Below are 22,243 nucleotides of genomic sequence, written 5' to 3'. Positions count from 1 at the left end.
TCATGACCATAAGCAAACCAGCCCAGTAAGGGGCCCGGGGAGGCGTGGGAAAGGGCGGCCGGTGTGGCCAGGCGTGCAGGGTGCCGGCAGCCCAGGGTCCTCCGCCACCGAAGCTGTGCATTCCCCCCCGCGTGTGCCCACGACGTGCCTGCCGGGCGGGGTCACGGCCGTGGCGGCGCGTGCACTCCTGCCCCCTGTCGAGTGATCGGTGGGTCTGCTGGGACTTTAGAACCTGTTATGTACGTTGACGCTTTACTGGGCTATGACTTGAATACCAGAAAATGCATTCGTTTGAAGCGAACGACGTAACGCGTGTTACTAGATCCCAGAGCTGTGCCACCGCCACCACCTAGGCGTGTGGCGTCCCCATCACACGGGAGGGAGACCGCGTGCCCGTGTGCGGAGCTCCCGCCCGGGCGGCCACAGGCCTACTGGCCGCTCCGTGGGTGCTGCCTGTTCGCGGAGCCACACAGAGTGTGGCCTCCGGGCAGCAAAGTGTGCTTGACGCCCACATACCAGCACCCCGTTCCCTGGCATCACTGAACGGTGTTCCCGCTCCGCTTGGGAAGCACGTACTGGATGGACTCACCTTTCCGGACCTTTGTTTTCAGAACATGGTCAGCGGAAGCCAGTCTCCAGCACGAGGAGACCTGGGCAGAGACCAACGCCGAGTTCAGCCTGCGAGGGGCTGGGAGGGCCGCCAGGAGGGAGGGTCCAGGGTGGAGGGGAGCTGCCTCCTCCCCTTCGCTCCCCGCACCCCCCCCCCCCCCCCCCGCCATGCGAGTGTCCAGGAGACAGTTAAGTGTTTAGAAGCGGGTTTATTTTGGGGACTTGCCACACGTGTTTTCCAAAGGAGGACAGCGGGGGACAGTGGGAGGGGGCTGAGGGCCCAGCAGCGTATCCAGGAAATGACCTCCCATGCCTTGATGACGTCACGCAGCCTCCACCGGGAGCCGTGGGAGGCGGGTGGGCGGGGGCGGGGGCTTTCCATCTCGGTGAGAACCCCGTAGTCACGTCTATTGGTAGGGACACGGGGCTGCTTTTCCTCTCCCTTTTTTTCCTCACTAGGGATGTTTAAAGCGCATCTGCCAAATGTCCCGTAAAACATGGCCAGCCCCTCACAACAGGTGGGGGCACCGTCACCCTCATTGTACGGGGGAGAAAGCTGAGGCCCGGTGCGCCACGGCTCTGAGCGCCCGCTGCGCGGGATGCCGACACCGGCTCTCAGCCCTCCTTCCCCCCCGCCGCCGCCTCCACGTCCCCGGCCTGCTGCTGCCCGGGCCGTGTTCGCACGTGTGCACGTGTGAGCTTTGCGGAGTCCTGTCGTGCGCCCCGACGCTCCTGGAAAGGAGCGGCTCCCGCGTCCTTCGTCGCCACGCGGCCCTGGTGACCGTGAGGCAGGGGGTCACAGGCCACCGGAAGGCAGTGAATATCATGAAATCTACCATCTGTTCACGGGGGCTACTTGCCTTTTAAAAACTGTCAAATTGCAGGGCGCCCGAGTGGCTCAGTCGGCTGAGTGTCTGACTTCGGCTCAGGTCACGATCTCACGGTTCCTGGGTTCGAGCCCCGAGTCGGGCTCTGTGCTGACAGCTCGGAGCCTGGAGCCTGCTTGGGATTCTGTCTCCCTCTCTGTGCCCCTCCCTCCCTTGTGTTCGGTCTCACTCTCTCTCGAAAATAAATAAACATTAAAAAAATTTTTTAATTAAAATTGTTAACTTGCCCCCTGAAAGGACATACGTGTGTCCGATGATGAATAGCTTTGCATCCGCCCTGGAGAGAGCTCGGCAGCGGCCGCTCAGATTCGCACGGAGCCCCCAGGGCCCCAGCCTGGGCGAAGGGGCCCAGACCACCAGCACCTATAGGGCGAGGGCAGATGGGGCAGCAGGAACCGCGTTCCTGGGACCCCTGGCCGCCCCAGTAACAGCAGTGCCTCCTGCTGGCCGATCCTGCAGAACAAGGGCACCTGGAGACTTTGATCCCAGCCCGAGCCAGCTGGGTCTTCCCACAGGGGCAGGGTTTACAGGCAGCGGCTTCCCCGCCCTCACCTATAACAGGTGTCACTCACCTTGGGGCAGGCGAGGGCCGCACAGAACTAACACCAGCGTCTGCCGCTAAAGGGGACGAGTGGGATCTGTTTAGGGAACAGTGATCATTCCCCTCCGCAGGAGGGGGCCACAGGGGACCTGGGCATGCGCCCCATCCCCCGACCCCGGTCCCCGAGGTGCCTTTCTGGGCTCGGGGGGCTCGGCGGGCTCTGCGCTCTCTTTCCCTCCGGCTCCTCGAGGAACCTGCGCAGTGATCCTCCTCCTGGCTTTCGTGTTGTCGTGGGCTTTTACGAGACACCTCTTCTGGTCCCTGGAAAGGAGGGGAGCCTGCTGGCTGGGGCCGAGGGGAGCTGTGAGGTGGTCCCTGGGGGAGGAGAGGCAGCTGGAGGCCGGGGAGGGGAGGGGAGGGCGGGCCCGCCTGACACTGTTTATTTGCATTCCAATCTACCTGCACAGCTATTTATGAGCCTGGACCTTGTCCCGGCCCAGCCACCGGCTGGATTTCTGGCCCCGCTCGGCTTCCGCTCATTTCCCAGCCAGGAGTTAGCAAGGTGCCCGGTCCCCAGAAAACCTGAATCCGGGTGAGTCTGGGCTGTCACGTTCCCCACCCATGGCCAGGTGGCTGGGGAGGGCCCCACAGGTGGCGGTGACACCCGGCTGGTGCACAGGCGCTCCGAAGCTCAGCCCCTCCCCGCCGGCCGTGCCCCTGACCAGTCCTTCCCCGCAGGAGGCCGTGGAGGGGGCCGGGTCCTCCTGAGAGCCTGCGTGCAGCCACCAGAGCCCCTAAGACGGCGGGATGACCACGGAACCCAGGGACGTCCTGGTGCAGCTGCCCACGCGGGAGCAGCTGCGGCTGGTTGTGGGGGTGAGCGAGGGGGAAGGGGTGACTGCGGGGGCGAGTGCAGGGGAGGGGAGGGGGTGGGGCGACCGCGGGGGCGACCCCGGGGGCGAGCAGGGGTGGGGTGATCGTGGAGGTGGGCAGAGACACTGCCACAGGTCCCGTCTCCCAACAAAGGGATGCTGTTGACCAGAAGTGGCATTTTGTGGCACATTCCATCCAAACGCCAAAGCTTCGCGGCGTTCGAAACACGCACACAGTTCAGGCATCTCCTCGGTTTCAGTCGAGTCCTCTGGGCCCTTCTCCCCTTTGATTCTCACCGGCCACTTTCAGCTCCTGGGGTGACCCGGGCTTCCATAGAAATCTCCGAGGCCCCGACTGGCCTGAGTCTTCAGGGCGATGACGCTCCTGTGCCCTTCCTCCTCGAAGTCCACACCCTCCCCCAGGGACGCCCGCCGCTCTGCGAGGCCGCTGTCCACCTGCCCCCGGGGAGTCCCGGGGAGGCGCCGCGGGGCTGCCTGCCTCCCCTCTGAGCGCCAGTCCCCCCAGGCCGCGCCTCGCCTCTACCCACCCCCTACTCGGGCCCCTTCCCCGAGGAAGGCTGGTTACACAGCCCGTCGGTTCAGCAGTTTGTTCCCAACGCCCACGCGCGGCTGGTAGCACTTGTGGACGGTGTGGCCCGCGGAGGCCCCGAACCCTGACCTGGTGCCACCCGCCAGCCGGGGGCGCCCCGAGACCACGGGACTTCCGTCTCAAACACAGACAAAGACGCGCTGGGGCATCTCTGGGGGCGGCCGTCCGAGCAAAGGCGCGAGTTCAGAAGTGCTTGTTACAGAGCTGGTGGCTCTTCCACAGACCCCATCAGAGGGTCCAGTCGTTTAAGAGCCAGACGGATAACCAGGAGGCTACCTCCTTCTGGAGGACCCACACGGCCCTGTGCAGTCATGGCCCCCTCGCCAAGCTGTCCCTGCCCGGGCCACCGGTCACCCCAGGGAGGGCGGTCCCCAGGAGGTGGTTTTCGTGGCGTCCCGCGGTCACAGAAGTGTCAGCCACCGTCTGGTCTCCCCGCAGACTCAGTCCTGCTCTGCCCTCCCTCCCTGGCGAGGCCCCGTCCCTCAGTGGGAGAATCAGGAGGTCAGGGTCCGGATTCCACGGGGCTTCTCCAGGCGAGAAGAGGCGGGGCGGGCCAGGGGTGCCGGTCTCCGTTGCTGCGCATCAGCCGTTGGGGTCGTGGGGACAGTCGTGGAGCAAACATGAGTGGGGGCCCGCTGGGCGGACAGAGGGGTGGGCCCATCGTGGTGCCACACTGGCGCCTTGGAGCCTCCCGGGCTCTGACTCACGCTGCTGTCTCTCAGCCCTTGCTGGTGGGTCGTTAGCAGGACAGGTCAGGTCCGGTTGGGGAATGGTGGTCCTCTCCAGTTTTTACCAACTAGGTGAAAAGTGAGGTGATAAGTTCCCCTAGTCGAGGCGCCCTCTGGTGTCCAGGTTACTGTCACCCTCTGCCCTCAGCTGCCTCCACCCCTCCCCGTTCTGTACTAGAAGCCCCCACGCGGAGCACCCGCGGGGGGCTTACGCACACCGTCCCACTTAACCCTTGAGCGGAGGGTCCCTGGTGGACACAGCCAGCATGTCCTTCCTGGGGACACCGAGGGACATCGGAGCAGGAACCTCCGTCCCCTTTGTCCGTCCCCTTTCGCATTCTGGGTGGGTTGAGAGGGGCAGGAAAACCCCTGGAAAGTTAGCCAGCCCCAGAGAGGGGGTTTGCGTTTTGAGGGGAAGTGTGTCCATGAAAATGTGGCACCAGCACCAGGTGGGACTGGCTGGCGGAGAGGGGCTGTACCTCCGAGGACTGGTCGGGGTCGGGGTGGGGGGGGTGGAATGCTCTTACAGGCAGGACGGCTGGCTGGCTGGCGATGGCGTAGTTCAAGTCCCCCGGGAATTACCTGCTCAGGGACACGCTTCCGTGTTTAAGTCAATGCCAATTGGCGTTAACGACAGACTCTCTCCAAGCCTCGGTTTACCCGTCTGGTGGGGAGAAGCTGGAGCTGATCAGAAGGTCTTCTGGGGGTCCCTGCCTCCTTCGAGACACCTCAGGCCCCAGGAGGGGCAGTAGGAGGACTTGGGTGGGGAGAGGTGGGTGGGGCGGGCCTGGGCTGTGGCCCCGACACACGGAACCCGGACCGCGGCTTTCACCTGTTTCCTCGGCTTCGCTGTAGGGTTTTAGCAGGAGGAGGAGCGAGCGAAGAGTGAAACCCACCGGCTGAGGTCTCAAGTCTCAGCCGGTGACGGGGTGACCGAGGCCGTCCGCGCAGCTTGGCACCCACACCCCGCCAGCTTACTTTCAGGGTGTGCCCACCGCGTGAGCCGTGGGGGCAGCCCCGTGTGTGGCCCCCACATGTCTGAACATCCAGGTGGTAGAAAGTTACGGCCGGGGCGCCTGGGTGGCGCAGTCGGTTGAGCGTCCGACTTCAGCCAGGTCACGATCTCGCGGTCCGTGGGTTCGAGCCCCGCGTCGGGCTCTGGGCTGACGGCTCGGAGCCTGGAGCCTGTTTCCGATTCTGTGTCTCCCTCTCTCTCTGCCCCTCCCCCGTTCATGTTCTGTCTCTCTCTGTCCCAAAAATAAATAAACGTTGAAAAAAAATTTTTTTAAAAAAATAAAAATAAAAAAAAAAGAAAGTTACGGCCACGTTACCGCCACGGCAGAGCTCGGTCCACAACTGCCGCCACACGAAGTGGATGAGGACGAAACCAGCGGCACGGCAACTCGCCGCTAAAAAGTAGAGACTCGTCATCTGACTTGAGACGGTGTAGGGACACTTCCAGAAACCACAGAGGCTGCGCGAGCCCGCGGGCGCCGTGCTGGGCACACAGGCCCGCCCCGCTCCGGCCCGCACCGTCCGTACGAGGACGTGTCCTCTCCCTCCGAGGGCCGTGAGCCTGGGCTGCCCGCCTCGAACCAGGATTTTCCACCCAGAGGACACCAGAGACGCGGCTTGGCCACGAGGGCACGAAGAGCGTGTGGCGCCTCCCTCCAGCCCGGGGAAGCGCGGGGGACAGAGGAGGGGCCGGAAGCCGAGACGCGAGGGGGGTCCAGGCCCCGGGCAGCGCCGTCAGCTGCTCCAGCACCGGCCCTTTCCGGGGTCCGGGGTCCAATCAACAGAGTGGAAAGAAGTTGGAAATACGAACTTGCTGGGTGTCTGATGTTAAGACGGCTCCGTTTCCGGGTGAAACGAAGTGTCATTTGGATAACCCGACTTGGACAACAGATGTTACCGGAGAGAGGCGGCCCTTACCTGCGTAGACAGAAGAAGGCTCCCTGTAGGCAGGAATCGAGGCGGCTCCCCACCCCGAGAGTGGGAGCTGGGGGGCGGGGCGGGGCGGTGCTCCCTGAGGCAGGGGGGGCCTCCGCCTCGGGGCCCTGTGGGGAGGCAGAGGCGGGAAGGCCGCTGCGGGAGGCAGGGCGCCGGGGCCCTGAAGACACAAGGCTCAGACCTCACAGCCAGGCCTGCCGAGACCGAGATGGAGAACGAGACCTCGGGGCTCACCGGGCAGGGCCAGGGACCCTGGAAACCCCCTTAGCCCCCCTGGGTCCCAAGAAGCCAGTCCCCAGGCACAACGGACGCGCCCGTTTCCGGGGTGCCCACACCCCAGGCCCGCTTTCAGGAGTGGCCCGGGTGAGGTTGGTCGCGGGGAGGAGAAAGGCCGAGGATGGCCTGGGGCGCGCGGAGAATCCCACACCCCGTCCTTGGACAGCCCCCTGCACCGGCCCGGACCCGGAGAGCAGGCTTCTGCCCTGCTGGGCGCGGGGGGACCTAGTCTTCAGCTCGGGCGGTCCCTGAGGACCCTGGGTGGCAAGCCGCGGTGGTCCTCATGCTCCCACTGGACGCCCACCCCTTTCAGGGGACCTGAGCCTCCACCCCCGTCTTGCAGGTGCGGGCCACCTGTCGTGAGCTCTTCCAGAGGGTGTGTGATGTGACCAGCATCAAAGAAGCCCACTTCTTTGGCCTCAGCGTGGTCAGAGGTAAGTCAGCCTTGCCCGACCCCACCCAGGGGACCCGCAGCCCGGGGCACCAGCCTCTTCTGGGAAGGCTGGGGGGGGGGGTCCTCAGGGCCATGGGGACACGAGTGTTCTCATGTGCACCCAGGTCATCTGGGCGAGTGCACGCGGCTCTGAGCACACTCACATGTGTACACACTCAGGCTCGCACACTCACAAGTATACAAGGCATGCACACACATATACACACACTCATACACACTTAAATACACACCGTGCATGCTCACATACTCAGTGCAGACTCACACACACTCACATGCACACTCCACGCATTTGCATACACATGCACACACATACACACGTGCACACACTCCACACACACATACTCACACATGTGTACATGTTTCACATGCACATGTACGCACGCACACGTACATATACTCGCACATGTGCACACACTCCATGTACACGTGTACACACATTCATACACGTGCACAACTCTGTGCACATGCACACACACATACTCACGCATGTGCACACACACATTTACTCACACACATGCACACTATGCACACTGTATGCACATGCACATACACTCACACACGTGCACACACTCACTTGGCCTTCTCTGGGAGAGAGGGGCGAGCAGAATCCTGGTCTACTCTTGTTCTTTCCGGAGCAAACAGTGTACAGAACCCCGGGCTAGGTCTGTTCCTCGGATTCTGCTGTCCGGGAGCCGATTGTGTCCGGGGTTCTGGAAACACTTGTCCAGGAGCAGAGCCCTGGGTCCAGAAGAAACCCTTCCTGGAGCTCTAATGGATGAAAGCCAAGAGTGGGGTGTGCTGGCAGAAGGAGGTGGGGAGCCACCCAGCCTTGTCTTCTGCCCTGGGGTTGCCTCTGCGACCTCCCAGCTCCTGGTTTCTGCAGACCCCAGGGCTCTGTGGAGGGTCTGGGGGAGAGCAGGAGAGCCGAAGGGACTGCGCACGCGCGTGGGAGACAGCGCCGCCTGCAGGGCTCCGAAGGGCGTGGCCTCAGGTGGGGGGTGCCTGGTCACCTGTGTGCCCGAGGGAGGAAGTGGATGGTACCACCTGCGGGCAACTCTCGTGGCTCGGGGTGGGGGGGGGGCTCTCATCTCTAATTGGGGGGGCTTCAGGGTTATCCGTATAGAGCACCATTTCCCCAAGATGTGCAGATGAACGGGGGGTGGGGGGAGAAAGAAGGTGTCCATTCCGTCATGGCCAGCCCTCTGCCTGAGTTCAGGCCGTCTGCATCGAGACCACTGTGCTCTTGTTAGCGGGGGGACAGCCCCAAATTGCCCCCTCTCCTGCGCCCCTGACGGCCTAGGCAGGGACGGCCTAGGCTTCCTCCCTGCTGGTGTGGGACAAGCTGACCCCTTGAGGGTCCCTGTGGCGCTAAGGCCCTGCCTGTCCTCTTAGACAATGAGTTCATGTTCATGGATTTGGAGCAGAAGATCAGCAAGTACTTCCCCAAGGACTGGAAGCGGCAAGTGCACAAAGTAAGTGACCGTCCCCGGACCCGAGGGCGGCCATGCACGTGTCTGGTGCAGGGACACGCCGGCCCACCCGCGAGGCTGCCCGCGGTGCCCCAGAGCTGCCGCTGGCGGAGCCGGGGGGGGGGGGGGGGGGGAGGGCGCGGGGCGCCCTTGAGCGCTGCAGACAGCACGCCCGGGGGTCTCCTGAGAAGTCACGGCATCGCGGAAATCAGGAAAGTGCCCGGCCGTCGCCACCTGGGCGTTAGCGGGAGCCGGTGTGACACCTGTGGGGCGCTGGCCGTGGAAACCGTCCCGCTGCCAGCTCCTGGGCGCTTTGCATCCGGCCCGCGTCTTCTCGCTGCGCTTCCCCTGCAGGGTGGGAGGCCCCGCGCGCCCTTCGTGAGCTTCCTCAGGGTGCAGTACTACGTGGAGGACGGCAGGGTCATAAGGTAACTCCGTGAGGTCAGAGGAATTCTCTGGGCCCGTGAAAGCCCACCGGGTGAGCCCAGGCGCGTGAGGCGCATGCAGTCAGTGTGCTGGGGACACGGTAGTCCCTGCACCTGCAGCCTGCAGGAGGGCAGGAGTGGGGGTGGGTGTTTGTGGTGAAGGTTCTGGAGAGTGGGGGTTGGGTGGTTGTGTGGAGGGTTCTGGAGAGTGGGGGTTGTGTGGTTGTGTGGAGGGTTCTGGACAGTGGGTGTTGGGTGGATGTATGGAGGGTTCTAGAGAGTGGGGGTTGGGTGGTTGTGGGGAAGGTTCTGGAGAGTGGGGGTTGGGTGGTTGTGGTGAAGGTTCTGGAGAGTGGGGGTTGTGTGGTTGTGTGGAGGGTTCTAGAGAGTGGGGGTTGGGTGGTTGTGTGGAGGGTTCTGGAGAGTGGGGGTTGTGTGGTTGTGTGGAGGGTTCTGGACAGTGGGGGTTGGGTGGTTGTATGGAAGGTTCTGGAGAGTGGGGGTTGGGTGGTTGTGTGGAGGGTTCTAGAGAGTGGGGGTTGGGTGGTTGTGGTGAAGGTTCTGGAGAGTGGGGGTTGTGTGGTTGTGTGGAGGGTTCTAGAGAGTGGGGGTTGGGTGGTTGTATGGAAGGTTCTGGAGAGTGGGGTTGGGTGGTTGTGTGGAGGGTTCTAGAGAGTGGGGGTTGGGTGGTTGTGTGGAGGTTTCTGGAGAGTGGGGGTTGGGTGGTTGTATGGAAGGTTCTGGAGAGTGGGGGTTGGGTGGTTGTGGTGAAGGTTCTGGAGAGTGGGGGTTGTGTGGTTGTGTGGAGGGTTCTAGAGAGTGGGGGTTGGGTGGTTGTGTGGAGGGTTCTGGAGAGTGGGGGTTGTGTGGTTGTGTGGAGGGTTCTGGACAGTGGGGGTTGGGTGGTTGTGGGGAAGGTTCTGGAAGGGCCGGGGGCAGCAGGAGGACACAGGCTGGGTCAGGACTATCCGGCAGGGCCAGATCTGGCCTCTTACCAAGGCCACCCACGCCTTCCAGCGACAAGACGGCCAGGCACCTGTACTACTGCCACCTGAAGGAGCGTGTGCTGAGGTCCGAGTGCACCCACCGGGAGGAGGCCTACTTCCTGCTGGCCGCCTACGGGCTGCAGGCCGACCTGGGCAACCACCGGGAGCTGGTCCACGTGGGGAGGTACTTCGAACCGGAAGCCTACTTTCCACAGTGGGTAAGGCTGCAGAGCCCGGCGGAGTCCTGCGGAGCCCTTTCTCTGCCCCCCAGCCCCGTGCGGAGTCCCCGAGAGGGGAGGGCAGGGTGAGGGGCCGCAGGGGCAGAGGGAAAGCGGGAAGGGCCTCACAGGCCCGCGGCCTCTTTCCCAGATCATTGCCAAGAGGGGCACCGCCTACATCCTCAGGCACGCGCCCGCCGTGCACCGTGAGCAGCGGGGCCTCGACCCCAAGGAGGCAGTGCTGCGCTTCATCAGGGAGGCCTGCCGGCTCGAGGACGTGCCCGTCCACTTCTTCAGGCTGTACAAGGTCGACAGGGTCAAGCCCCGGCGGAACTGGGAGTCCGGGCCGCCTCGGAGATCCTCCGCCCGAGGGGCCCGGAGGAGCAGAGCCCGTGGGCAGCCAGGATGCCGACCCCAGCACAGGGCGGGCAGACGGCGTCCCCTCGGCTGGCCGGCCCGGGCCCGTGAGCGGGGCTTAAGGAGCTCAGATATCTGGGGACATGAAAGTCTGAGGGGGTGAAGGAGGCAGGGAGGTGGCTGACAGGCCTCCGGCATCAGAGGGGAAGAGGGACCCTGCTCATCCCTGGCGGGCCCACCCCCACCCCGGGCACAGGCTGTCGCCTCGCTGAAGTTGGCGTCCTTTCAGGATAAGAAGGAGGACAGGCCTACCATCGTCCTGGGACTGACCCTCAAGGGAATGCAAGTCTATCAGGTGCCGGGGAAGAGCCCCTGGAGTGGCCACCTGCTCCCCCCTCCTTCCTCCTTCTCCCCTCCTCCCCTCCCCTCCCTTCCCCTTTCCTCTGCTCCCCCCGACCTCCTCACCCCTCCCTATCCACCACCCTCCCCCTCCCTCCTCCTTCTCCCCTCCTCCCCTCCCCTCCCTTCCCCTTTCCTCTGCTCCCCCCGACCTCCTCACCCCTCCCTATCCACCACCCTCCCCCTCCCTCCTCCTTCTCCCCTCCTCCCCTCCCCTCCCAGTCCGTCCTCTCCCCTCCTGTTCTTCCTCCCCTCCCCTCCCCCCCCCCCGACCTCCTCACCCCTCCCCGTCCACCGCCCTCCCCCACCCTTCCCCTTGAACCTTTGCACTGGGTCTATCCTCTGGCCGGCTGTCCTGAGCACCTCTCTGTGGTTTTGCAGGAGGCGGACCACGCTCCCAAGCTGCTCTATGACTTCCCCTGGTCCCACATCGGGAAGCTGGTGTTTCTGGTGCGTGTCTGGCGGGATCAAGGTGGGAGGGCTTCATCCTCCACGGGGAGCAGGCACAGCCTGAGACCCGGCACCCAGGGGCGTCTAGGGCTTGACCCTGTTGACCTGGCCACAGGGCATGTTTGCTGCCGGTGGCCTGGTGTTCTGATGTGGAGCAAACAGGGGGGATGAGGATCAGGTCACGGAAACTCACCGCTGCAGCCTCCCTGGGCCCCGCCCGGCCCTCGGGGCTGAGGCGCAGGACGGGGAGGGCCCTGGACGCAGACTTGCCGTGGACCTTTCCTCCGGACGGCGAGACTGAGGCCTGGCGTCCCGTCCTGGGACCGCTGCCCCGCACGCGGCCGTCGGGGGGCTGAGGGGAGTGTCTAGCCGTCCGCGATGTTCCGGGGCCGCCCTCTCGTGCCTGAGCGCGGGGTGTCGTGCGCCTCTGACCGCCTACCAGCACGCGGGAACGGGATCTGCAAACAGGGACGAGGGCGGCTTCCTATCTGGGGTCACGGCCCGTGTTTAACACGCTCGCTGTCACGTGGTTTTCTTGTAAGATTACATCTTGCCTCTTCCTCGCTCAGGGGAAAAGGCTGGAGATCCAGCCGGACGGGCCGCCGTCGGCGCGGAAGCTGGTGTATTACACGGGCTGCGCCTCGCGCTCCGGCCACCTGCTGCGGCTGTTCAGCGCCACCCACCTGCTGCGGCTCACGCTGCGACCCACCCTGCGGAGGCTGCAGCAGCTGGAGGAGGCGGAAGGTGCGCCCTGGCCACGGCCGGGCACCGGGCGGCGGGGGGGGGGGGGCCGCCGGGGCTGCTTCTGGGCACCTTTCATTTTTCCCACTAGGGGGCGCGGCCTCTTGGCTCCTGTGTCCTCTGGAAGCGGGGAGGATTCTGAGGATGGGGCCTGGGGACAGTTTGAATTCTGGGAAGGAATTCTCTAGGTGTGGCAGGAAGGCTGAGGGGCTGGGGGGCTCCTGGGCTCCCTGGCCGTGCACACACGAGCGTGCGTGTGTGCCCGTGCGCTTGTGAGCATGTCCGCTCGCGTGCGGGGGCTGCTTGGGGTCCCTGACACTGGGGACGGTGGGACAGCCCCGGGGAACCATTACAAAGGCACGTATCCGGAGCTTACTGGCTGTGGGTGACAAATGCCACGGGTACACAGGGCCCTGATCCCTGGGTGGCACTTCCCTCCCCCCACACTGCGTCCCCTGGGCCTCAGCGCCAGCCGGGGGCGTGGGCAGGATCCCGGGGCCACCGCTGGCACCCTGTGGCTCCAGGCATGTAAGACTGCACCTGTGTCCCCTCCGAGCCCGCTCTTCCCCGCTGTGCCTCCTGTCCCCACACAGAGAAGCAGCACTATCGGGAGTCCTACGTCAGCGACACGCTGGACCTGGACCGAGACCCGGGTGACAAGGGCTCCCCGGGCTCCCCCCGCAGCGGGCGTGGTGGCCGGCAGCTCCCGGAGCACCCGTCCCTCGGCTCGGCTGACAGCGGCAGTAGCCCCCGCTTGCGAGGCATCGAGGCAGACGCCGGGCCCGCGGAGCCCTGGGGGGTGTCGGTGGACGAGCCCTGGGGCACCGAGGCCGTGCTCGGGGAGGCGCCACCCTGCAGCCCCAGCACCAGCCAGAGGAGCCACGGCACAGACGGTGGCCGCGGAGGCGGGCGCGAGGGGGAGGCCCAGGACCGGGGAGACGGTGAGTGTGTGCCCGGCCAGCCCCCAGCAGGGCCAGTGTTGTGGGGCTGGGGTGACAGGCACTGACCCCCCAGCGGGGCCGGGTGCACGGGCCCATGACTCCCATGTGGCCCCTCAGTTCCCCAGTGTGGCCTGACCCCCCAGCACCACGAGGCGGCCTTAGGGCCTGGGGTCAGAGACTGCGTGATGGGGTCCTCCCTGCGGTGTGCTGTGGGGTGGGGGTCCTTCAGCCGTCTCTGCAGCGGGTCACGAGGGGCCTCAGGACTTTCAGGGAGCCCGACCTGACCGGTGCCCCTCGTCGTCGTCCGGCCATCAGGGAGTGTTTCAGCCACGTTCCTCTCTAGCTTCACAAGACGAGAGGTTTCCAGGAGATCTAGGACCCGGGGTCCCCAGGGATGCCTCTGTGGCGTCCAGGGGTGTGCGGCCCTGCCTTGTCACCCCGGGAAGGTCCCATTGGCTCCACTGTCCCCTGACCGTCTGCAGCAGTCTGGGCGGTGGACGTGATGGGCAATTGTGGGGACCGGCTGCAGGTCCCAGCCACCCACGACCACCCAGGGTCCCCTGGAGCCACCTGTGGACACCTAGCGTCTGGTTTGCTGTCTGTGTTTGTGTCCAGGCTTGCGGTCTGCAGTCCAGTGTGAACAATACTGTTGATCCGCGGTTCGCCCCGTAAGGGCCTCTTGTGCCTGGACAAATGCCACTGAGGAAGGATGGGGCGGCGCAAGCCCGTGGGCGGGGAGGGCTGGGACCCTTGCCGGCTTCCCCGTCCCTCAGCCAAGGACCCCCTGAGCGAGGAGGCCCACGGACAGCCTCCCACACTCAGGGGGGTTCAGACACCTCAGTAGGGAACACGCGTGACCAGGAGTGTGACTGCAGAAAACCTCCTCACTATGCTGCAGATCAAGGCCACTGGATGACGGGGTGCAGGAAAGCTCCGGGTCTGAAGTCAGAGCGAGGACCCCCCCCAGGGGAGGAGTCAGAGTGAGGGTCCCCCCAGGGGAGGAGTCAGAGTGAGGGCCCCCCAGGGGAGGAGTCAGGGCCAAGGCCCCCCAGGGGAGGAGTCAGAGTGAGGGCCCCCCAGGGGAGGAGTCAGAGTCAGGGACCCTCAGGGGAGGAGTCAGAGTGAGGACCCCCCCCAGGGGAGGAGTCAGGGCCAGGGCCCCCCAGGGGAGGAGTCAGAGTGAGGGTCCCCCAGGGGAGGAGTCAGAGTCAGGGACCCTCAGGGGAGGAGTCAGAGTGAGGACCCCCCCCAGGGGAGGAGTCAGGGCCAGGGCCCCCCAGGGGAGGAGTCAGAGTGAGGGTCCCCCCAGGGGAGGAGTCAGAGTCAGGGCCCCCCCAGGGGAGGAGTCAGAGTCAGGGCCCCCCCAGAGGAAGAGAGTGAGGGCCCCGCAGGGGAGGAGTCAGGGCCAGGGCCCCCCAGGGGAGGAGTCAGAGTGAGGGCCCCCCCCAAGGGAGGAGTCAGAGTGAGGACCCCCCCCAGGGGAGGAGTCAGAGTGAGGGTCCCCCCAGGGGAGGAGTCAGAGTGAGGGCCCCCCAGGGGAGGAGTCAGGGCCAAGGCCCCCCAGGGGAGGAGTCAGAGTGAGGGCCCCCCAGGGGAGGAGTCAGAGTCAGGGACCCTCAGGGGAGGAGTCAGAGTGAGGGCCCCCCCAGGGGAGGAGTCAGGGCCAAGGCCCCCCAGAGGAGGAGTCAGAGTGAGGGCCCCCCAGGGGAGGAGTCAGGGCCAGGGCCCCCCAGGGGAGGAGTCAGAGTGAGGACCCCCCCCAGGGGAAGAGTCAGAGTCAGGGCCCCCCAGGGGAGGAGTCAGGGCCAGGGTTCCCCCAAGGGAGGAGTCAGAGTGAGGGCCCCCCAGGGGAGGAGTCAGAGTCAGGGACCCTCAGGGGAGGAGTCAGAGTGAGGGCCCCCCCCAGGGGAGGAGTCAGGGCCAGGGCCCCCCAGGGGAGGAGTCAGAGTCAGGGCCCCCCAGGGGAGGAGTCAGGGCCAGGGTTCCCCCAAGGGAGGAGTCAGAGTGAGGGCCCCCCCAGGGGAGGAGTCAGGGCCAAGGCCCCCCAGGGGAGGAGTCAGAGTGAGGGCCCCCCAGGGGAGGAGTCAGGGCCAGGGCCCCCCAGGGGAGGAGTCAGAGTGAGGACCCCCCCCAGGGGAAGAGTCAGAGTCAGGGCCCCCCAGGGGAGGAGTCAGGGCCAGGGTTCCCCCAAGGGAGGAGTCAGAGTGAGGGCCCCCCAGGGGAGGAGTCAGAGTCAGGGACCCTCAGGGGAGGAGTCAGAGTGAGGGCCCCCCCCAGGGGAGGAGTCAGGGCCAGGGCCCCCCAGGGGAGGAGTCAGAGTCAGGGCCCCCCAGGGGAGGAGTCAGGGCCAGGGTTCCCCCAAGGGAGGAGTCAGAGTGAGGGCCCCCCCAGGGGAGGAGTCAGGGCCAAGGCCCCCCAGGGGAGGAGTCAGAGTGAGGGCCCCCCAGGGGAGGAGTCAGGGCCAGGGCCCCCCAGGGGAGGAGTCAGAGTGAGGACCCCCCCCCAGGGGAAGAGTCAGAGTCAGGGCCCCCCAGGGGAGGAGTCAGAGTGAGGGCCCCCCCAGGGGAGGAGTCAGGGCCAGGGCCCCCCAGGGGAGGAGTCAGAGTCAGGGCCCCCCAGGGGAGGAGTCAGGGCCAGGGCCCCCCAGGGGAGGAGTCAGAGTGAGGGCCCCCCAGGGGAGGAGTCAGGGCCAAGGCCCCCCAGGGGAGGAGTCAGAGTGAGGGCCCCCCAGGGGAGGAGTCAGGGCCAGGGCCCCCCCAGGGGAGGAGTCAGAGTGAGGGCCCCCCAGGGGAGGAGTCAGGGCCAGGGCCCCCCAGGGGAGGAGTCAGAGTGAGGGCCCCCCAGGGGAGGAGTCAGAGTGAGGGCTCCCCAGGGGAGGAGTCAGGGCCAGGGTCCCCCAGGGGAGGAGTCAGAGTCAGGGCCCCCCAGGGGAGGAGTCAGGGCCAGGGCCCCTCAGGGAAGGAATCAGAGTGAGGACCCCCCCTAGGGGAGGAGTCAGAGTGAGGGCCCCTCAGGGGAGGAGTCAGGGCCAAGGCCCCCCAGGGGAGGAGTCATCCTTCCACAGAGGCAAGAGCTTGTCTCCGCCCCGTTCACATCCCCCGCCCTTCCCACAGCCCCTTGCAAGGAGCCCTCGGCGGCCGTGCAGGTCGGGCTGATCAGGACGTGGGGCCGCAGCGCGGAGGCCCTGCACCAGGTATGTCCCCGGGTGGGTCCATTTCGGGCTCCTGCACCTGTTTTCCTGGCCCGCCCAGGCCCACCGCAGGCCTCCAGTTAGAGAGCCCCGGACCTCAGTGAGGCAGTGGGGGCGGGGAGGGGAGGCTTCTGGGGGAACAAGGCGGTGGGGGGGGGGGGGCGCTGGCTCCCCAGGGACCCCGCCTTCCTGGCTGGGTGCTCGCTGGACGGCGGAGTCCACCCTCCCGGGGTGGTGAGGGCTTGAGGGGCCGCTCCGGGCCCCCAGGGGTAGGAGGAGGGGCAGAGGGCAGTGGTTCCGGGGTAGTCTGGGGGCTCCCCTCCTGGCTCAGAGCTGACCTGGGGGTGGTGCCCTGGACAGAGAGAATATCAGGCTGTGACGTGACTCCCAGGGAGGGACGGACTAGACCCAGGGGTGGGGCAGGCGCCACAGTGCCCTGGGCAGGTGGCTGGCTGGGCCCGGAGATGATGGACGGGACGTGCCCACAAAAGGCGATGATTGGCCTGGATGCAGGGGTCCCGCGTGGCCGTCTGCTGCTTTGACGCAAGGTCACGGTCACTTGTCATGGCACCGGCCCCAGCTTCCTCCCTGCATGGCGTGGTAGTTCAGCGTGGTGGCCCCTAGCTGGGCCCTGACCTGGACGGGACCCGGGGCGGCCGCCTCAGAACCTGGGCACTGGACGAGCTTCCTCACACGTGGAATGGGGGAGGCTGTTCTTGACTTCTGTGGATGCTTCTGGATCTTCCTAAGATCTATCAAATAGTAACCAGGTCTGATGAGTTCAAAGCAAGAAAACAGTTCAGGGCTGTGTCCCGCCCCAGTTGTCACATAGCCCCCAGTCCCCTCGAGATGGGTGTGGGCTCCATGTCAGGTCCCAGGAGGGGGACCCAAGCCCTTCCTGTAGGAGCCTCCTCAGGACAGGAGAGGAGGGGGAGGGCCCACGCAGAAGGAGCCACTCCCTCCCTGAGCTGCCCTGGCTGAGGACAGAGGGGCCACCGCCTGTGCCCCACCCCTGCCCAAGGGGCTCGCGCCCGCAGCGGACCCAAGGGATGGGGAGTCCCCTCCTGTCCAGACTGTGCTGACAGTGGGCCAGCAGGGTGCAGGGAGGACAGGGCAGGCAGGACAGAATTGGAGGGGCGGACAAGGACGAGGAGGCAGGGCGGGAAGGCAGACGCACTCACACTGTCCCCTGCAGATCCCAGAGGCAGATCCGCACTGCCACGGCCTGGACCATGCACCACCGGGACCCTGCGGAGTGAGGTCCTCGAAATGCCTCTCCCTGGTCCTGTGCAGGGAGGACCAGCTCCCAGAAGAGTTTGTGGTGTAGACACCCAGAGGTGTGGCTCTGCACGTGGGGCTCATCCACACGGCACGGCTCGTCCGCCCAGGGCTCCGTCTACGCAGCACGGCCCGTCCACACGGGCTCTGTCTGCATGGCACGGATGCATCCACGTGGCAGGGCTTGGTCCACAGTCCCTGGCCCCCGCCCTTTTGTGCGCTGGAGGCCCCGCCACCGCCCCGTTGACCGAGACCCTTCTCCTATGGGTTCACCCGCCAGCCGTATGGAGAAGCCTGGAGGGAGTAAGAGGACCCGCTTCTCGTGCTCGCCATGATGGGTCCAGACTCCTTCTGTCTTAGCGTCAGGAGGCAGAAGTCAGGGCGTGGCCACCCTGTCTGCAGGTGGCTCGGGGGCGGCCCCCACCCGTCCACTCTGGAAGGAAGATGTTGGCTGTTCCCGCGTGTGGGAGAGACCCTTCCGGCTCCCTCTGCACGGACCCCCCCCCCCCCCAGGGGACGGCCAGACCAGGTGCACAGCCTTCTGGGAGCCTTTGACCCAAGGTCATGGTCACCTGTCACAGCACCGGCCCCAGCTTCCTCTAGACCGCTCTACCGCCCCTGCTGCTCACGATCCCGGAGGCCTCTCTGTGAGGTGTGGGCCCAGCTGTCACCCCACGACAGACCTGGCCGGTGGGTGACCCCTGCCCACCCCTCACACGATGCGTTCACCGCAGGGCTCCAAGTCTGGAGTCGCAGCGGCACGTGGACGCCCGGTCCCTGCGGGGCCTACGGAGCCCGAGAGGCGGCTGGGCCATCCCGAGAAGCCAGGATGCAGATTCTGAATGTTCCTGGCCCTGCCCCCCCAAGACCGAGCTGAGCGTCCCGTCCCTTTCCAGCAGAGGTCACGCAGGTCACTGACCCGCCGTCCCCAGGGGCGGCCGGGGCTCCCACAGCGCGGGTCACCCGTTAGGGCTCACAAGGCGGCGGGTGAGATAGGGCAGGGTGGGGACTTGACCCAGCCGCCCCCTCGGCCCGGACCCAAGCTCCACGTCTGGGGCTGGAGAGACTTCCGGGCTTCGCGCGGCCTTCCCGATGGGGCGGAGGTTTACAGGTCATGCCGTGGCGGGTCCTGGAAAAGTGTGCTTCTGAGGGACAGCACCCTGCCCTCGGGGCTGTGCCATCGGTGCGTTGAGAGGCCGTGAGCAGGCAGCACGTGACGGCAGGTGCGTGGCCCCGGCCCCAGCCTCAGCGACCAGCTTGCCGTTGGAGCACCGGGGCAGGAGCACCGCGCCAGCCTCCACAGGCTGGGAGGACAGAGCGGGGTCCTCCCGGACGGGAGGTTCAAAGGCGGGGTGGCCTCCCGGGGCCGGGGCACGCTCCCCTCCCCAGGTCCAGGCCCGGCCGCCAGGTGGCCTTCCCGCGGCCAGCCGCCACCTGGATAGGCGGAGGGGGTGCGCATCAGCAGGCTGGTGGCCTGTGTCCCCGGAGGAAGGCCGGGCTGGCGCTACGTCCCGGCCGCCTCCCGACCCCAGGTGGGCCCCTGCCTCCCGTCCAGAGACCTGAGCGGGCGCTGGGAGCAGGTGCGGTGCGAGAGGGGTGGTAACAGGCCCTGAGCCTGACGGGTGTTAGGGTGCGGCTCGTTTTACCCGGGCCCCTCCCGCCTCTGCCCTGCACAGGATCTGACACCTGCTGTCCCCTTGATCAGATGGACTGGCACGTGTCCGTCTGGTAGTCCCGAGCACTCAGCGGGTGACTGGAAGCCCGCTGCCACAGGGCCCTGTGCCTGTGACATCGCCCGTCTCCCGTGCTCGTGCCCCGAAGGCCACGCCGGCGCGGTCAGCTCAGGCTCATTTTGGAGACAGAGGGCAGAACTTGAGCCCGTGTGTGTGGGTGCACACGTGTGTGGGGGCACATGCACAGGTGGGTCCACACGTACACACATGTATGTGCGAGTGTGTCCGTGCACGCACACATATGTGCATGGGTCCACACCTATGTGTACACGCATGCACGCACGCACGGGAACGTGTGCACGTGTGTGGGTCCGTGTGTGCACGCACGCATGCACACGGCAAGTCTGATGCCGCCCGGGCCGGGCTTCCTGACCCTTTCTGTGAAAGGAAATCTGGGTGTGTGCACACTGGCACGTGTAATAAAGGACCTAAATACACGTCTCCCATCTGCACTTGGCCCAACCGGCGCTGCTGAGCCAGGAGGCTGGGCGGTGGTTAACCCACCTGGGGGACGTGCGCTGCCGCTGAGGGCTTGTCCCGTGCACACGCGCCGTGTCCTCGTGCTGCCTGGACTGGGGGACACGTAGGAACATTCATGCCCCGTGGAGCCCGCGTTTTCCAAACCTGCTTAGGGAAATGAGGCTGCTCTAGCCACCTTCACGTGTGGTCAGAGGTTGCTGCCATGGGGGATGGGCCAAGAGGGATGGCCAGGGTCACTGTGGTCACCCGATCTCCCTCATCAGACACCCATCACCAAGGTAGGTGATGGGCCAGCCCTGGGCAGGTGCAGGTGGGGATGACAGGCACATGCACATTCAGAGCACGGTGACGGCCAGGGTCGGGGGGACAGGTGTCCCAGGCTGCCCGTCTGGCCCCCGTGCGGGAAGTACCCAGGCCCAAGACCACCGGGGGGCAGAAGCGTGAGGAAGCCCAGCGGGGCCCAGCGGGCGGAAGGCCTCGGGGCCACCTGGGGTTGCTTCTCCCCGTGATTTTCCAAACCCTGCTAGACCGGTCCCTGTAGCAACACATGGGCTTGGGTCCACCCTGATCTAAGATCTATGGGCGTTATTTTCCTTGGCGGTAAGGAAACTTCTGGGGACCGGGGCTCAGCCCGGCAGACTGATCTGCTGTTGCACAAAGAAGGTGTCAGGTGAGGTGAGCGTCAGGGTGGGGCGGAGGTGCCCCGGTGGCACCAGGAGGCTTGGCGGCCGTGGCGGGTGGACACGGTGAGGTGGACGGCCCTGGGGGACGCCCCGTCCATCCCCGGCTGCCACAAGAGGGCGCTGGAGGCACGCTGTGCTGCCTGGGCGTCCGAGGAGGGGCGGGCCCTGCCCTGCGGGGGGGGGGGACGCGACACAGTGGGCTGGCACACGTGGGACACAGGCCTGGGTGCTGGGGGCGGGCGGGCAGGGCCTCACATCCAGGCCCCTCTCCCATCACCCTGAGGACGGCCGGGGCCCAGGGCCCCGTGTCCTTGGCAGTGGGACTGTGGGGACCGCTGGCTGACCCTGACAACTGGAACCCTGCAAGGGCTTCTATTTCCGTCCCTCCTCAGGCCCCGAGGGCAGACGAGAAGATTATGCCAAGTGTCTGTTAACCACCGGGTGAGGTCTGGCTGATGGGGTAAGCGGGCGGCACAATTAGAGGCCAAGAGGGGCCTTGGTAGTGGCCTCCCTCCCTCCCCGCCCGCCCACCCGGAAGAAGTGAAAGCCATACACACAGCTGAGGCCACAGCAGCCGGACAGGAAAGTCACAAGAGCAGCTTCTCCTTTCGTGCAGGTCAGGACTTTGTCTTCCAGGCAAAACTGACATTTTCCTGGAAGATGGGTCTTAACTAGCAGGGATGGCTGCTTTGTGAGAAAAGGCAGGTCGGGGCCGGCTTGGGGCTGCCAAGTGGGCCGATTCAGCTGCACGCCGAGACCACGGGTGTCCACTCGGCGAGGAGGGTCGTGTGGCCCCCAGGGGTGCGCTGGGCAGGGGCCCAGGGCAAGGCCCCCACACGTCTTCCGCACCACTGTCAGAGGGGCTGGAAGGGAAGCCCACCCAGCTTGCCCCGGAGCTGAGGGACGGGCAGGCGGCTCGGGAAAGTGGAGGCCGGAGGTCAAGTTAGCAGGTGTAGGGTCACAAACCCCAAGGGCTTGTTCGATGCAGATCCCTGGGCCAACTGCCCGGGCTTGCCCTGACCCCCCTGCCCTGCGGTGCGGTGGGGGGATTCTGGCGCCCCCTGGAGCCGCCCTGGCCGCCACCCTGTGGGGGTGCGGCTGTAGACATGCACCCGGTGGTGGTTTTGTTGGGCCTGGCTGCCCAGTGCAGGGGACTTGCCGTCGTGGGGGACCCACAGTGCATGGACGACCTGGACCCAGGAGTCCAGAGGGCGTGTCTAACCTTCACCTTGGTTTTGTGAACTCTGTGCCCCGTGGCCCAAACTCCCTGGGAGACAGAATCCAGGGTATGAGACGTCCTTTCTGCAGGAAGCCAACTCACTCCACGGTCAGCGGCCTCAGAACCGCCGTGTGGGCTTTGAGACTCGGCAGAGCGCGGAGGGGAAGAGCGGGCCGGCCAAGGACGAGGGCGTCCGTCCGGGAGACCGGGGCTCTTAGAGACGGCCCCCGGCACAGCGGCCTGGCCGCTCCGAGGAGACTGGCCTGTTTCTTCCATGCAGGAGCAGGGGGGCCACGACGCCCACCAGTGTTCGGCTTTGGGCCCCATCAGCACACAGCTACGTGGTTTTCTAAAATTGGCAAAACGGAGACTTTTTCACCACAAGCGGTTAAGACCCGGTAACTGCCCGACGAGGGCTGGTTCCCTGGCCCCTCGCCGAAGGGCCTGGACGGAGCCCGACCCTGTGGGCACCGGCACGTGAGGTCCAGCCAAGGGAAGCAGACTTGCAGGCGGGTAGGGTCGTCTGTGGGGTCCTCGGGTGACCGCCCCGGGCGGGGACGGCACCGGTCTTCAGGAGGCAGGGCCGGCCTGGTGGGACGCACGCGGGGACTGGAAGGGGGAACGGCCGGGCGGGGACAGCAGCCCCGACGGCCCTCTCATGCTGCCCACTGAGACCTTCGAGCTTCCAGTGAGCATGCCCCGAAGGCACCAGCACCAGGGGCCAGATGGCCGGCGGTGATGCTCCGG

At 66.1% G+C, this 22,243-nt stretch overlaps 1 protein-coding gene across 1 annotated transcript; it reads left to right on the top strand.

The window, feature by feature from the left end:
• Window positions 1-2,456: 2,456 nt before the first annotated feature.
• Window positions 2,457-13,585, top strand: FRMD1 (FERM domain containing 1). The gene is made up of 13 exons (XM_030317134.2): window positions 2,457-2,629; window positions 2,776-2,913; window positions 6,817-6,907; window positions 8,320-8,399; window positions 8,751-8,824; window positions 9,839-10,025; window positions 10,177-10,332; window positions 10,672-10,737; window positions 11,163-11,231; window positions 11,801-11,975; window positions 12,566-12,913; window positions 13,031-13,083; window positions 13,529-13,585. The coding sequence occupies exons 2-13, from the start codon at window positions 2,845-2,847 to the stop codon at window positions 13,583-13,585; spliced, it is 1,425 nt and encodes a 474-aa protein (XP_030172994.2). The 5' UTR covers window positions 2,457-2,629; window positions 2,776-2,844.
• Window positions 13,586-22,243: the final 8,658 nt, after the last annotated feature.

This window comes from Lynx canadensis, chromosome B2 (genome assembly GCF_007474595.2).
Source record: "Lynx canadensis isolate LIC74 chromosome B2, mLynCan4.pri.v2, whole genome shotgun sequence".
In the NCBI taxonomy this organism is placed as follows: Eukaryota; Metazoa; Chordata; class Mammalia; order Carnivora; family Felidae; genus Lynx; species Lynx canadensis.
Note: the sequence above shows the minus strand (reverse complement) of the source record. Positions and strands in the feature narration are given on the sequence as shown.

Coding starts and splice junctions, on each gene's coding strand:
- FRMD1 (XM_030317134.2), top strand. CDS start 2,845: ATGACCACGGAACCCAGGGACGTCCTGGTGCAGCTGCCCACGCGGGAG. Junction 10,738..11,162: donor AGGGAATGCAAGTCTATCAG/GTGCCGGGGAAG, acceptor GTGGTTTTGCAG/GAGGCGGACCACGCTCCCAA. Junction 11,976..12,565: donor GCAGCTGGAGGAGGCGGAAG/GTGCGCCCTGGC, acceptor GTCCCCACACAG/AGAAGCAGCACTATCGGGAG.